The sequence below is a fragment of the Heliangelus exortis genome, chromosome 2 (genome assembly GCF_036169615.1).
Source record: "Heliangelus exortis chromosome 2, bHelExo1.hap1, whole genome shotgun sequence".
NCBI classification, from domain to species: Eukaryota; Metazoa; Chordata; class Aves; order Apodiformes; family Trochilidae; genus Heliangelus; species Heliangelus exortis.
The window spans coordinates 116,921,007-116,935,089 of NC_092423.1; the positions used below are offsets into that span (position 1 = coordinate 116,921,007).

Here is a 14,083-nt window from a genome sequence, read left to right on the forward strand (position 1 = left end):
GAAGCATAAAGAGAGTATTACTACACAGGCTGTAAAGCCAGCAGTTAAACAAAGCTTCTTGATCTCTGGAGTCACAAACACTTTTGTGATGTCTGAATACAGCCAATACTCACTGACAATGTGTCCTGTAGTCTGGAATGCAAGTTCCACTATACTTTCATCCTGATCTGAGGCTGCCAGATGAAATACTGAGAAGATGTTTTTCCAGCCAGAACGAATATTAGCAGCCTGGGAATTTACCATCTGTGCAATACACCGTACAACCATGTCTCGAATAGTAGGAGACCTAAATTAAAATAATAAACAATAATTGTTTAAATTACATAATTGAATAGAATAGTGCAATTCTCCGTCAAAAGCAGCTTGAAACATCAGCTGTAAAATCTGGTGCTTATGATACCAGGTGATTCAGTTAATGGTATGTTATTACCTGTTTCTCTTCATAATATGTTCAAATGGCCTCAGGAAGTCCTTCTGGAATCGGAAATTAGCAAGTTCTCCTTTTTCCAAGAACTTCATTGATAATTGTCTTAATGAGTCTACTGCAAAAATAGCTACATCTTCATTGGGATTGCAGCCAACCTGACAACGTAGAATAGAAATGCACAGTAAGCTTGCATCAGCATTCTGATGGATTCAGCCCAAGCTGCTTTTATATTTGAGAATGGAGAACTAAGCAGTACTGGGAAATCAACAAAATAAACAGTAGCCAATTCCATGAACAACACTGTTAATGCAAGTCAATAATCCCAAACCAATTCCAGCTATTTTATATATTATCATCATAGCGTTTCAAACTTTGTAAAAATAAGCAACCTGCCTGGAAAGACTTCAACAACCTGTATTAAAAATTCATGTCAAACACTCAACTGATAAATAGCCAATTTAGACTTGAACAGAAAACAACCTTTTACTGTAGGCTTTACAAAACACCTCTCAAATATACAACACACAAGTAAAGGCAGCCAGTTCTAGACCCAGGTCATGATAAGTAACTTAATGGATACTGCTTTTACACTTATTACATTGTGTACCTCTGCCTTCTGTAAGGCCTTGGCAGCTTTACTGTTTTAGTTGTGGTTCAAGCTGTGTATACACAAGGACAGAAAAATACGGTGTAATTTGTGTACCATAAGATGAGCACATGCTTTTCTTAGAGATCTCTAAATAAAATTTATTTGCAGAGATAAATCAATGAGCACGCAGTATTGAAATTAATAAGGATACCTTATTAAAATGATCTCCAATAACTTCCCAGATTCTAGACCACTGTAGCCTTATCCGACCCATGTTGTAGTAAGAAATCTCTACTATCTTCTGCAGACTAAACATTCGAGGGTGTGTAGCAGACAGCAGTTCATCCATAGATACAGCACAAAGCCAGCGAACGAAATCCACTGTTAATTGACCACAGATTTTAATGCAATATTTTTCAAAGGTTTAAGGCAAAGCTGCTTTGCAGTTTACAGGGGCGAAAAAAAAATAATAATCTAAAACCTACCAATAGCATTTCCATCCAACCTTGTAGATCCCGTAAATATTCTGTAAAGTGCAGTTTAAGACATTGTTACAATTCCTCATAGAAGCATCTATTAAAAATTTATTCAGGATTAAAAAAAAAAATAATATATATATACAACCTCTGACTACTTTTGTTTATTAAAAAACAATTAGTAAATGTGGAAAAATACTCAGCTTTGGAAATAAAATCAGAAATAGTTCAATTATTTCTAACATTTTAAAATAAAGCATGCATGGAGACTGGGAGGCGAGCATGGTTTCTAATACTATCTGTTCACTGACAGGGACTGATGAATAATGCCAGTGGTTTATAAACTATTCATCCCTTCTCCAAATAGAGAAGTCAAGCTTCTCATGAGTGAACATCTGATACTTGAAACACTTCACATTATGAAGTGGGGAGAAATACTGCAAACCTAAAGAACCCTTAACCATTTGACATTAAGCCTCTAAATCACTTGATTTGATTTTACTGCAAGGCAACTCTCACTGAAGTGACATAGATCATCCTGCCTTTTCCCACAGAAATGTTTGTAAGCCTTCAGAATGATACCCCTTTGTGACTGTCAATTTTGACAACCATGAAGAAAATCATGTTTTCTGATTTCTTATATTCTGGAGAGCAAGATCCACTAAACACCCCAGGTCTGATCAGTACTTTACAATTTAAACAGGGAATGCTTGTGATATATATTATGCCTAATCAACCCCAGTTAGGTATGATTCACAGAAAGGAAGACTGGAATAATAATTTTGATGAGTTCAGACAACATCTACCTAGTCTAGAGGAAAAAAGGGAGTCAGTAATACATTTAGGAGAAAAAGGGTCTGTCAATAATTCTTCCCATTCTAAGACAATATATATACAATATATATATATTGCTATATACATATTATATGCTATATATATATATATATATATGCTATATATAGCAAACCAAGATTCATGGGACATTACTGCAGCCTTCATTCTGCAACTCTACTGTAGTATTTTTATACTGGTAAAAGGGCTTCTTTCCAAATCTTTATTCTGTTCCTTTTTGCCAAAAGTACTTCCGCTCCATAAAACAAGAATGCACATAATCAAAAAGCACTTTAATGTGTTGTTGTATCCAAACAGATGTAAACTAATATAAACTGATTATTAGCACAAGGTATTCAAATATTGCTTAAAAAGTTTGACGTGGCAACAGCAAATTTAAGACAATACCTGTCCACAGCAACAACAACACTTTGGGAGCTAGTTTCACCAATGGATTCCTGAATACTTGCTATCTGCTTCCAATCCACGTTTCCACCAACTGCAGTGAACAAAATGTGAAAAAGAGGTAAGAGATAATACAGAAAGGGATGGAAGGAAAGAAGTCACACCACTGCCAGTATAATGAAATACATTTTCAGATTACAAAAAAAGAGAAGTACCTCATTAACTCCCCTTTCATGAGCTAGGCATCTCAATAAACAGCTGTATGTTGGTGCAGCACCTAATTCTCTAGGTTCTCTATCCATGTATGAACTATTTTAGTCCAAGAAAATTATCTACATTTAGAACTGTGTTAATAGAGACAACCAAAAAAAATTCAAAAGCACAAGAACCATCTTCTCTCTGTCTTTCAATAGATGCTTGGTAATTCTGCTACTGAAAATACACAATAGATGAGGATGATAGAATGGTACAGAATACCACATAAAGGAAAACTTTTCACACTTTATTAGCAGCAAGTGAGTAAAACCATCCTGAATGGCTTTCTTTTCAATCTTTCATAGGGGAGAGCTCCCACTAAAACTCCATCTTAAAGCTACAGCTCAAGTACAGCAAAATTATCACCTAACAACAGTTAGCAATATTAGCAAAATAGCAATATTTATTTTGGGGACTACAAACTACAGCCCACATGGATGAAAGCTCCTGTTAAGAAAATGATCACTTCACAATGGGCAAATTTCTAAAAATTCCGACAATCTCTAAGCTCCTCTCCACTCTGCATCAAAAAAAAAAAAAAAAAAAAAAAAGAGGAGGCGTCTCACAAAAATTCGGGTAATTCCACATAGCCTATGTTTAGGGTTTTTTTCTTAGGCAGCCTATCAGAAAGATAGGGGAGAACAGAACACTGAAAAAAGACCAGTAGTTCCATTCTCAGACCTTTTCACAGACAAAAAGTTCCCATGTTTCAGGCTGCCTCTCAAATGTCTGCCTCTGAGTCTTGCTGTGCTCGACACTTGGAAGTGTTAGGAGACAACTGGCTGTCAAATCAAGATAAACTGACTCATCACAAGCATATTTCTAGGGCATTTACAGAGTAGCCTTTCTGTACATAAATATGTAACCTCGTATGACTATTTTGGCAGCTTATAATACAGTATAGTTTCATCAAGACTTCTCTTGTAAGCACACAAGCTGCCAGTATCAATTGGCTTGAATCTTGATAGTGCATCAGCTAAGAAACATATCAAAAAAGCAGTTGTGTGAATTTAAAGGACCATGTCCAAGAAGTCAGGAAATCCTAACCAACTCTGCCAGTTTATATGACAATTCCTTATTACCATAGGATTTATAATCAGTGCTGTAAAAACTAAGCAGAGAGTAGATCTACATTCCAACAGTTGTGAGACTTTTCACAATGGATCGTAGAGCCACCTATATAATTTTGCTTTATGAAAAATTGATTCTTGAGATTCCCCCTGTCCAAACAGCAATTCTGACTACCTAAGAAGTACACTGTGGCAACAACCAACTGACAGCTGCAGGTTTTGTCTTCCAACAGAAATTAGAGTAGAAGAAAGCTGAACTTCACAGTTACAGCTCCAAGTAAGAGAACATTCCTACCAAAGAATCAAAGGAACAGATGCTTATTCACTTACTGCTACAACCCACATGTTTGTGTGACTTGAATTTTCAAGTAAAACAAACAACAAAAAAGGTCCACATCAGGAAGATAATGCAAGAGTGACAAAGACATTCAAATGCAGATGTGTGAAGAGTGTGCACCTGAATCCTTGGTCAAGAAGTAAATGACCAAAAGGGCTTTTGTGGGTTGGTTATTCTGTTTTGTTTTTTAAAAAACACACACTTTTGACTTCAGCAAGACATCAGTGCTGCTGCTTATGCACGGCTGATTTTAGAAGCGTGTTTGAAATATGAAGCTTCTATGTCACCAGACTACAACTTCACTTACTCCAATTAAACAAACATTTTCCTATAAAATATGTATTTGTACATATGGACACATGCACTGTAGGTTCTTCAGAGGAATTCAGTTTCATAGGAAGGTTGCTCGAAAGCCATAGTTCCAAAGGATCCTTCAGAATAACCACAGTAAGACAATTAAAGTATTTGCAACACAGAAATTTGTGTAGAAGAAGGAAAAAAAGCTGAGAAAATGACTGCTCTAACGGCCCCAAAGTGCATGAAAACCAAATTCCTTTCAGTTAGGTATTTTCCTGTAAGATTGAAGTGACATTGTTAAATAAAAAGGTTAAGTTTCCATATGTGCACTGTAACAAGCACTCCAGAAATTCAGTTCAGACAAACATTTTATCCATTTGGGCACAGCCTTTTTTCCTTAGAAATGTAGTTGACAGAGGAGAAGAGAAGTCTTTATGAGCTGGATCTACACCAACAACTAGAATGATTTAGAGACACCTAACTACAGTTTATATTCTTGAGCTATCAGAACTTAAAATTTTTAAAGGCCAGTAACTTCTAAATGGCCAGGATTTGGGAAGAGCGAAGTTGGATTGGTCTTCAGGGAACACTAAGTTGAAGAATGCTTATTAGAAAGGTGGGAAGAAGCTCAGTATATGAGATGCTGGCAGACGAATTAATTTCCAGGCATAAGGCTTCCCATCAGCAACTCTTGGCAAGGCAGGAGTACAGAGAAGCACAGGCCAAAGAGAGCAATGGAAAGAAAAGGACTGAATTACAGAGTAAGAAAAACTGTCTGAGGAGAGCAGAAAGACAGAGGATTAGGACTAGTTGAGGGCTAAGATCAGGGAAACTGGTAACAGAATTATTATTCCTCAAAAGAAAAACAACCTAAAAAAAAAAGAAAAATTGACGGAACACATAGGTTTTACTTGACTGTGGGGGAAGTTGTTTAAAATGCAGGAAATACAGAGCATCATGCTAAAATTTCAACTTTCTATCAGTCAAATGGAATTATATTCACCTCCAGGACATTTCCATAGCTTCCTAATACCCTACACCTGTACGTCATTAATTGTATTTCTATTTAAGAAAAAGAAAACCCTAGATAATTTAAGGTAAGACTAGTATACTTTTCTAGAAAGACAGGAAACAGTGCTTAATTTATGGAGTGAATTTTGGCTCTTGGGCCAAATTAAAAAAAGGTTTTTATTTAGTACCAAAGAAACAAAAGAGGAGGCAACAGAATTTCAGAAATTAACTCATCTCCCATGTGGTTTGAATACTGCATATTTCTTCCAAACTTTCATGCTAACTTGCCTGTTTGGTAAAATACTTGGTGCACCAATGTTGCAATATTATTAAATCTGCTCATAACATCAGCAATCCATTCTTACTTGGTCAGCTGTATTTTAATAGAAATGAATAATATATAATTTTATTACATCTCCCACTCTCCCATCATAGCAATAATAGTTAACAAAGCAAAACAAGTACTCCAGAAACAGGAATAAGTCTATTCAAAGATTAAGACAGTTTTACAAGGACTACTTCATGGTTTTGCCTCCAGACTCCACAGCCAACAAAGAGAACAAAGCACAAGCTTTAATTTCTGTCAAAAAAAAAACAAAAAAAAAAAAACAAAAAACCAGCTAAATGAAATACTTTGTATCTGCATTACTTACCCAGTCCCAGCCCCACAAATTCATCAGGTGCCTGATCTTTTGTTCCAGTAAAAGAACCTTCCCTGCCACGCACTGTCCCTGAGATATAGCGAGGTTTTACTCCAGTTCCTATTAACTGTGCCAGTTCAAGTTGACTGATGCATTTCAGAATCTATTCCAGAGAATAAATAAGCCATTTATCAACTAAAAGCAGTTTGAAATAGTAAAAAGTAGAAATCTTTAGGCAGCTCTTTAGAAGAAAAATAATTCTAAACACTCAAGGTTAGACAAATATTTCTGTTCTAAAATAAATATTCATTTAAATAATACTGTATTACTCTCACAGTATTATTTCTCACTTGGACATCTTTTGATACTTCAATTAGCTGCACAGTGTGCAATTCTATGTAATGTATGTACAAACGTATATACATGGCACTTACATAAAACCCACTGTATTTATGCACAATAAGTACAGTACTGTATTCAAAATGAGTACACGTGCTTTCTTAAGAGTTAGTTAATCTTGTACCTCATGCCAGGAATTTCCTAAATAGTTTCCATCTGTATGAGCCACGGTGATGAGAGTTTTAATAGTGTCAATATTCTTCTGCTTCATTTCCGTAATACCAGAACTCACTGTGAGTAATGTAAATCTTGCTAATGCTTGGACATAGGCATCTCTTTCAAGCTACAAATGAAAAGAGGAAAAAAATAATGTCTTCTAAGTATTTTCTCCATTTTTTATTCTTAATAACATCTGTGTGATTTCAACAACACCGTTGACCTTTCTCTTCCTATAATGGAATTTCTAAAGCTTTCTACATTGTCAAAGTATTCTATCTTCTTCTGCAGTAAGCTGTGGGATAAAAATCAGCCTCCCTCTGCTCAGGAACATGAAGTATAATTTTTGACAACACAGAACACATATGTTGTTTTTAAGTTTGAGTTTGGTCTTTTTGGATTTTAGAGGGGCTTTTCTGGGAAACAGGATGATGCTTCAGAAGAAATGTGACTTCTTAGCTAAACTTTCAATGTTCTTGTACTGTATGGGGATCTATTCTGAAAATGCTGCCTTAGCAGACTCTGGCAACAGAATGTAAAAATAAAAATTTGTAAATAAAAATCTCTAAAAGACACATTGTGACAATTCCACAAAACTACTCAAAATGTATTTGATTTTATCTATCCTGTTTGGAGCAACCTCAGAAGCTTGTGAGGAAAGACTGCAATGAGTAGGTAAACAGGAAGTGATCTATAATGAAGGCAGATAAATTGATTTCACAAAAGAGAACCACCTGTAGGTACCCAATTTTTATGTATAGGTTATCTATAAACACCAAAGGAATCTCCTCAAATCTCATATGAGCCAATTACAATGGTAAAAATGGGATTACAGTTGAGCAGACAAGTGTATTTTACTCTCCTCTTCATATGATTTGAAGGCCATAAAATGAAATGGTTGTACATCAGAAAAGCAACAACTATGAAATATATTTAACTGTTTGGATGTTTAAGACTATTTTGAAATTAAAACAAAACAACACCAAACACTGAACACTTAATAAAACCAAATAGAAAATATTTTTTTAAAAAAAACCCTGGAAGAATGTCTGTTTCAGAGAAAACAACAATGCCACAAGACTGGGCAACCATAGAAGAGACTGATTCTCACAGAGCCATGTAATATGGCTGCCGTGTTCAAACCCAACATACTGCTACAGGGGATGCTGGCAAAGGCACAGGAAATAATCTATAAGCACAGAGAGTACTAAGCAAAAAAGCCTTAAAGGCTACAAACTGTGTATCTTCAGTAAAAGGAAAATGTTTTCAGTACCAGAGAATCATAGAGTAATTTGAGTTGGAAGGGACACTTAAGGTCATCCAGTCCAAGCCCCCTGCAGTAAGCAGGGATACCCTCAACTACATCTGGTTGCTCAGAGCCCTGTCAAGCCTCACCTTCAATATCTCCAGGATGAGGTCTCAGACACCTCCCTGGGCAACCTGTTCCTTTCTTTTTTTCCTAACACCTTCAGCACTACTTTCCCCCCCGTCCCTTTTTCTAAGACATCATGTTCAGAGAAAAACAACTGAAAAATTAGTCCATAGGAAGTCTGTTAAGTTTGGGGCTGAGGGTAGGAGGCTGGGGGGATGGAATGAAGTGTAGAGACAGAGGAAGGAGACCTTCCATGATCTCATGTGCTTTTTTAAGCAGCTGTATCAGAGGTTCCAATATGCCCATCCACATTAGTGATAAAAAGTTATCCAATTTGCTAAATACAAGCACAAGGGAGAAGGAAGCAAAGCATTCACTACCATACCAGTTTTTAGTTAATCTGACAAGGCTGCTGGGTTTCTGGAGTGTTGAGTTCTTTTAAATGTTTTTATTGTACACAATAGAGGATGCAATGTCAGACATACTTGTGGCTTGCCCCTCTCTTCAGCTATCCCTACAGTGAGACTTATGACAGACCAGTACTCCATTTATTAACGAATAGTCTACAATAACATAATATATGTTCACTACCAACAATTTTAGCATGGAAAAAAAAAAAAAAAAGGCAGCCCAAGTTTAATTAAAATTACCCCCTGGAGCCAGAGAGTCTGGAATTCTTGGCATTTTGTTTAATGCAAGATAGATTAATTAATTAATTAATGCAATACATCAGGAATGGTATTTTCAGTGCCATAACCATTAAAATAGTAACCAATTTTAAAAGTTTCAGATTATACTCATCTCCCTGAAGCTGAGAAAAACATTTCAAATGCAGTTCTCAGAGATACTGTTTTACTTGGGAAACAGTATAGAGATGTCACAACAATGTGACAACAACGCTTAACAGCTTTGTAACAAAGGTAGAAAGTATTTTCACATAGGAGAAAATCAACCTGTAGGGAAACAGAAAATGATTACACAGGCATAGCAGCACCTACCATAAAACACCAAGAAAGGTCACTTTATTTAAAACACATCCAATCAAATACCAGATGAAGCAGTAAATGCAGAAGTAGGCAGCCTCTAGGTAGTGTAGTGCATAGCTTTAGCAACAAGGACTCTAAGAACCCCACAAATGTTTTGCTGGTATATATATTAAAATATTGTCTCAATCTTATTTTTTTACCTGAATGTTGAAAATGCAAGCAATCCTGATTGCACATCGTATACCCTCCAGACAAAGAGAGGCAACTTCTGTGTCATCACAGTCCTGTAGGCCCACGCTGAATGCAGCTAGAAAAGGTGTCCATGCCAACTGGAATGCATGCAAAATAAAACTTACTTTAGCAAATGTTCGTTACCTGAAGGAAATGTTATAGATTTGACATCTTGCTAAAGTGCAAATCCCATCCTTATCTCACACTGTTAACCTCAAAGTTGCCTTTTGCCAAAAAAGAAATGGAACAAAATAGACATGAGACACAGAAGTATAGTTAGGAGAGAGATGAGACAGACTATCATAGAATTAATGCAGATTGTCTCTCCCCTCAGAAACACTTTCCTTCTCACCAACACACCCAACCATCTTCAAGTTGGGCCAGGGGAGATTTAGTTTGGATATTATGAAAAAGTTCTTCACTAAAAGGGTTGTCAGGCACTGGAAAAAGCTGCCCAGCAAAATGGTCAAGTCACCATCCCTGGATGGATTTTAAAAGTGTGTAGATGTGACACTGGGTTAACAGCTGGACTTGATGATCTTTAAGGCCCTATGAATCTGTGATTCTTGACCCTGGGCCTGGAGCAAAACCTGGGCTAACAGCACATCACTCAAGGGAACCATTTGTTTACTGAAATGGTAGTGGTCTGAGACTCTACCTCCCTGTCAGTCTCTATTTTGTATTACAAAACTAGGTAATCATCTGAACATGTATCTCACCTTAAACATGGGTCTCACGTGCTCCAGGTGTGTTGCACTAGTAAAAGGTGCCTGAACATGGCTCACTGCCTCCATAAGAGCTTTAGCTGTTTTAGCCATTTGTTCCATTTCCAAATTATATAGGAGTCTTCTCTGCTTTTCACTAGCAACACCTGCAAACACATGATTTCCCTCTCAATTGTGCATCTTTAACAGTATTGTCTTCAGAAACATAGTATTACATTTTCATTAAGTGCCATACACAGCTGCATTTTTTGTATTACTATGTATTGCTTTTGTACTATCTTGTATTTTTGCATTTACTTTAAGAAATAATCACACTAGCAAGGTATTTCTTTTTACAGTATAGATAAAATTTAAATTAAAGCAAACTTAGGTATGAAATGTAACCTAATTTTAAACCTTCACAGAATTTTAAGATTTGTACAACAAACATTTATTATCTGTCACCTCAACTGACAGCATCAATACCACATCCACTAAGCTAAATTCTAACTGAACAGAAGTTTCACAGCAACAGATCAGCACAGAAAGTAACAACAACAGTAAGTGGACATCCTGTTCCTGAAGGAGAGCTACTTAACCTTTTCATTTCAGTAATGGAAGCTCCATCTATTCTAGAAAGTCAAACCCAAGTAGAATTCAATAACCAGCTTATTTAAAATGACAATAAAAACATTATGTTAATTGAATGAGTAGAGAAAAGAGGGATTCTTTCTTTCAGATGCAGATTTCCCACAAGCAATCTGTTCATAAGGCTAGCCTAGGACTTAAAGAGTAAATAAATGTACATAAAAAGTAAAGTCCCCCAATCTTCTCTGTAGAAAAGCTCAACTGAATAATATCTGAAGCTTCACGTTGTGCAAAACTCAGGAAGCTTTTCTGGTATCTGAGAGAGGGAAAGAGAAGGCATTTTAAAAGTGCATAAGTTAGGGCAAATCAAATAATGCAAAATTTTTGAAGATGACAGACTGATTATGACAGGAAAACACAATGGCTACCACAGAAATAGAAGGGATAACCACTGCATGTGTTTTCTGCACTGTGCTTATCAGCGACACTTACTTCATAAAACTGTAAAAACCATTTCCCTATGCTGCTGTTCACCAACAGCTGAACAGCACAACCCATCTTCTCTGTGGTCTCTGAACCAAATACCAGGAAACTGAAGAAAGCTAACATTTCAACTACTTACTTTGTTTACTGGATTTTGTGGGTATTGTTAATTCTTTTGTTTCTTTCATTGAAATCTTCTTTCCAGCTATTTCATTATAGATAGCAGACAAATATTCTTCAGGGAGATCTTTGCTGTCATTGATGCCTCTATTCATTTTAATATACTGTTCTTTTGTCATTTTATTCTTAACCTGAAACCCAGAAAGAAGCTATTAGCACTTACAATGCAGATTATAAAGAAGCTAAAGAGATGAAAAGTTACCATCAAAGACAAACCTGCTGATTCAGAAGACATTTTTAAGTGTCCAGCATATGCAAGACTACACTGTCAAATCTACAAAATAATGCAAGGCCATATGGACATTACAACACACGTAAACATTCAGGAGGATCCACAGATGAATTAGATTCTCATTTAAAAAAAGCGTCTTATCTCTTCACACAGACCGAACTATCTAATTTTTCAAGATCCCTGAAGAGTACAATAGTCTTTTCAGATTTCACTTAAATACATTATGATTAATCACTGCAACTTTGAATTTTATGCACTGCAGAAGAGAGCTGTATTTATCAAAAGAAAGCTTCATTATATTTTCGAACAGACTGAAAATAGGAGATCTGTGATAAAATCAATGGGTAAGTAATTACACAAGTTCTGGGTTTGATTGTAGGTTAGATCACTACTGTGAGTGCCATAATATGAAAACAAATCCACACAACTGCTATTCAACACAGCATAGGGAAATGATACCTTACAGTAAGGACTAAGCAAAACAACGTAAAAATCTCAACACCCATGAAACACGAAACTGTTACTTAAAAGATAAATAAACTTAAGCTACTACACATATTGGTGCTGAACTGAATGTCAAGCTTTTACAACTACATTGTCACAAAGCCTGAAAGCTAGATGTCTATGTATTACACGTTTTTTCTACCAACATACCTGTGGACTGTGAAGATCTGTTGTCAACATGATAATTGAGTAAGCTAAAACGTAAGCAGTATCTGCACTAGCAAAAAGAGTTTGCCTGAATGGGGAAAAGAGAAAAAGAACAGCAAATTTCATATATTAGGATTTTTTGCTTATTATTCAGCTTTCCAAAGGTCTGAAGACACAGCATTGCTTACCCTTGGTTACATTCTAAATATCTAGCAGCAAATTTCTCCATAAGGCGATCAATTTTTTGAGCCTCTCCTGGAAGACGAAATCCCTCCAGAAACATGCGCAGGGCTGAAACAAAATCTTTTCCTGAAAAGTCGTGTTGGTCTACATATGCATACATGACTTCTTTGTTAAATTTATCATTGTCTCCAAGGAACTCCCCAACCTGAGTCTAAAATAAGAATAGGTAAGACAAACTAGTGCATTTGCACTGAAAAAACCAAAAAGTAAAACACAAAAGCATAGTTACACCACTCACATGTATCACAAAAATAGAGGTTTGCATGTAGTTAACAAAGACATTTCTGCTTCTCTTTAAAACATTCTGGACATATATTCGATCATAATGCTTTCATTTACTCTCATCTGCCTACTTTCCTCCTCCTCTGTTTTTACTCATGTACCATTTAATTCTATTACACAAATTCCATATGTGCACAAGAGAAAGTTAATGCAGGAATGAAAAGCTTACTAAACTCAACTTCATTCCCACTAGAGTACAGAGCTCAAATAGACTCAAGTGAAGCTCAAATACAATAGCTGGTACTAAAAATAAATCCCACTTGATCACTTTCAATCCAATACAATACAGGATTGTGTCAATACAGAACACTCTGTTCAGATAAAGATGCCTGTATATGTAAACTGAGGTTAAAAATCAGTCTTGACAGCTGTTCTAATACCAAAATATGTGAATTCAATCACAGCTTCAAGCACGAACATATGCAGTCCTTTCCTTAGAAAACAGTGAATGTGGCTACTAATGGTGCAGACTGCCATTTTCAGAAAGCTAAGTTTTTAATGACAAAACCAACATGAGATACTCCTATCCTCCTCAGCCAGATACTGCAGGACCCTTCCAGTTCAGCAACAGCTGCTTGCTGTAAATAAAATCAAAGAACTAATCTAGATTAAATAACTTTCCTTTGGGAAGCAGTAAAAATACTTTCATGTTGCCGTGCCATGGTATTTTTTAGCTGCCTGTGAAGGACAGTTACTTCTGGCAGTCCCTTATTGGACTAAAGTATATATAATTTAGTGAGTTTCTCCTAGCTATACTAGCAACTAAGTATGAATTTTGGGTCAGGTCAAGCAGGTCACTCTTTTCCCTTACACTTTGCTAAGTGCAGGATGCATATAGTACAGGGACAGGTCTAATGCATACTCCAGACTCCTTGAGTGAAGAGAGAGGTTTCTTTTTCTTCTTTGTACAATAATATTGAACACTTTAAACCACTATAGTGTGATTTGCAACTAGTATAAACACATCAGCATGAGGAAAAACAGCCACTAGAAAAGAAGTTTTCTTACTGAATCTAATCTTTCCTCTTGATGCAAGAACTGAGCAATATCTTCAGGGGTAGTGCCAAGCATTCCTTGTTCTTGCAGGTATTGAATCCCCCTCTTTGGTTTCTTATTGAATCTGTACAATTGAGATCAGAATGAAATGAGAGTTAACCCTTTCAGCCATGCACAAAGTCATACCAACTTAAGTAGAATGAGGTACTGAAAATATGTGTATTAAATATTTTTCCTTTAT

General features: G+C 36.1%; 1 protein-coding gene across 4 annotated transcripts in view; it reads right to left on the reverse strand.

Moving 5' to 3' along the window:
• Positions 1-14,083, reverse strand: part of ARFGEF1 (ARF guanine nucleotide exchange factor 1) — an 88,529-nt gene that overhangs the window by 14,036 nt on the left and 60,410 nt on the right. For all 4 annotated transcript variants that reach the window (XM_071737715.1, XM_071737713.1, XM_071737714.1 and 1 more), the window contains 13 exons: positions 13,855-13,966; positions 12,510-12,715; positions 12,325-12,409; positions 11,398-11,569; positions 10,203-10,354; positions 9,453-9,581; positions 6,863-7,021; positions 6,352-6,502; positions 2,732-2,822; positions 1,502-1,542; positions 1,228-1,397; positions 431-582; positions 114-286 (listed from right to left, as the gene is read on the reverse strand). In XM_071737715.1, the coding sequence (XP_071593816.1) occupies positions 114-286; positions 431-582; positions 1,228-1,397; positions 1,502-1,542; positions 2,732-2,822; positions 6,352-6,502; positions 6,863-7,021; positions 9,453-9,581; positions 10,203-10,354; positions 11,398-11,569; positions 12,325-12,409; positions 12,510-12,715; positions 13,855-13,966 (1,793 nt within the window). The remainder of the gene's footprint in view (positions 1-113; positions 287-430; positions 583-1,227; positions 1,398-1,501; positions 1,543-2,731; positions 2,823-6,351; positions 6,503-6,862; positions 7,022-9,452; positions 9,582-10,202; positions 10,355-11,397; positions 11,570-12,324; positions 12,410-12,509; positions 12,716-13,854; positions 13,967-14,083) is intronic.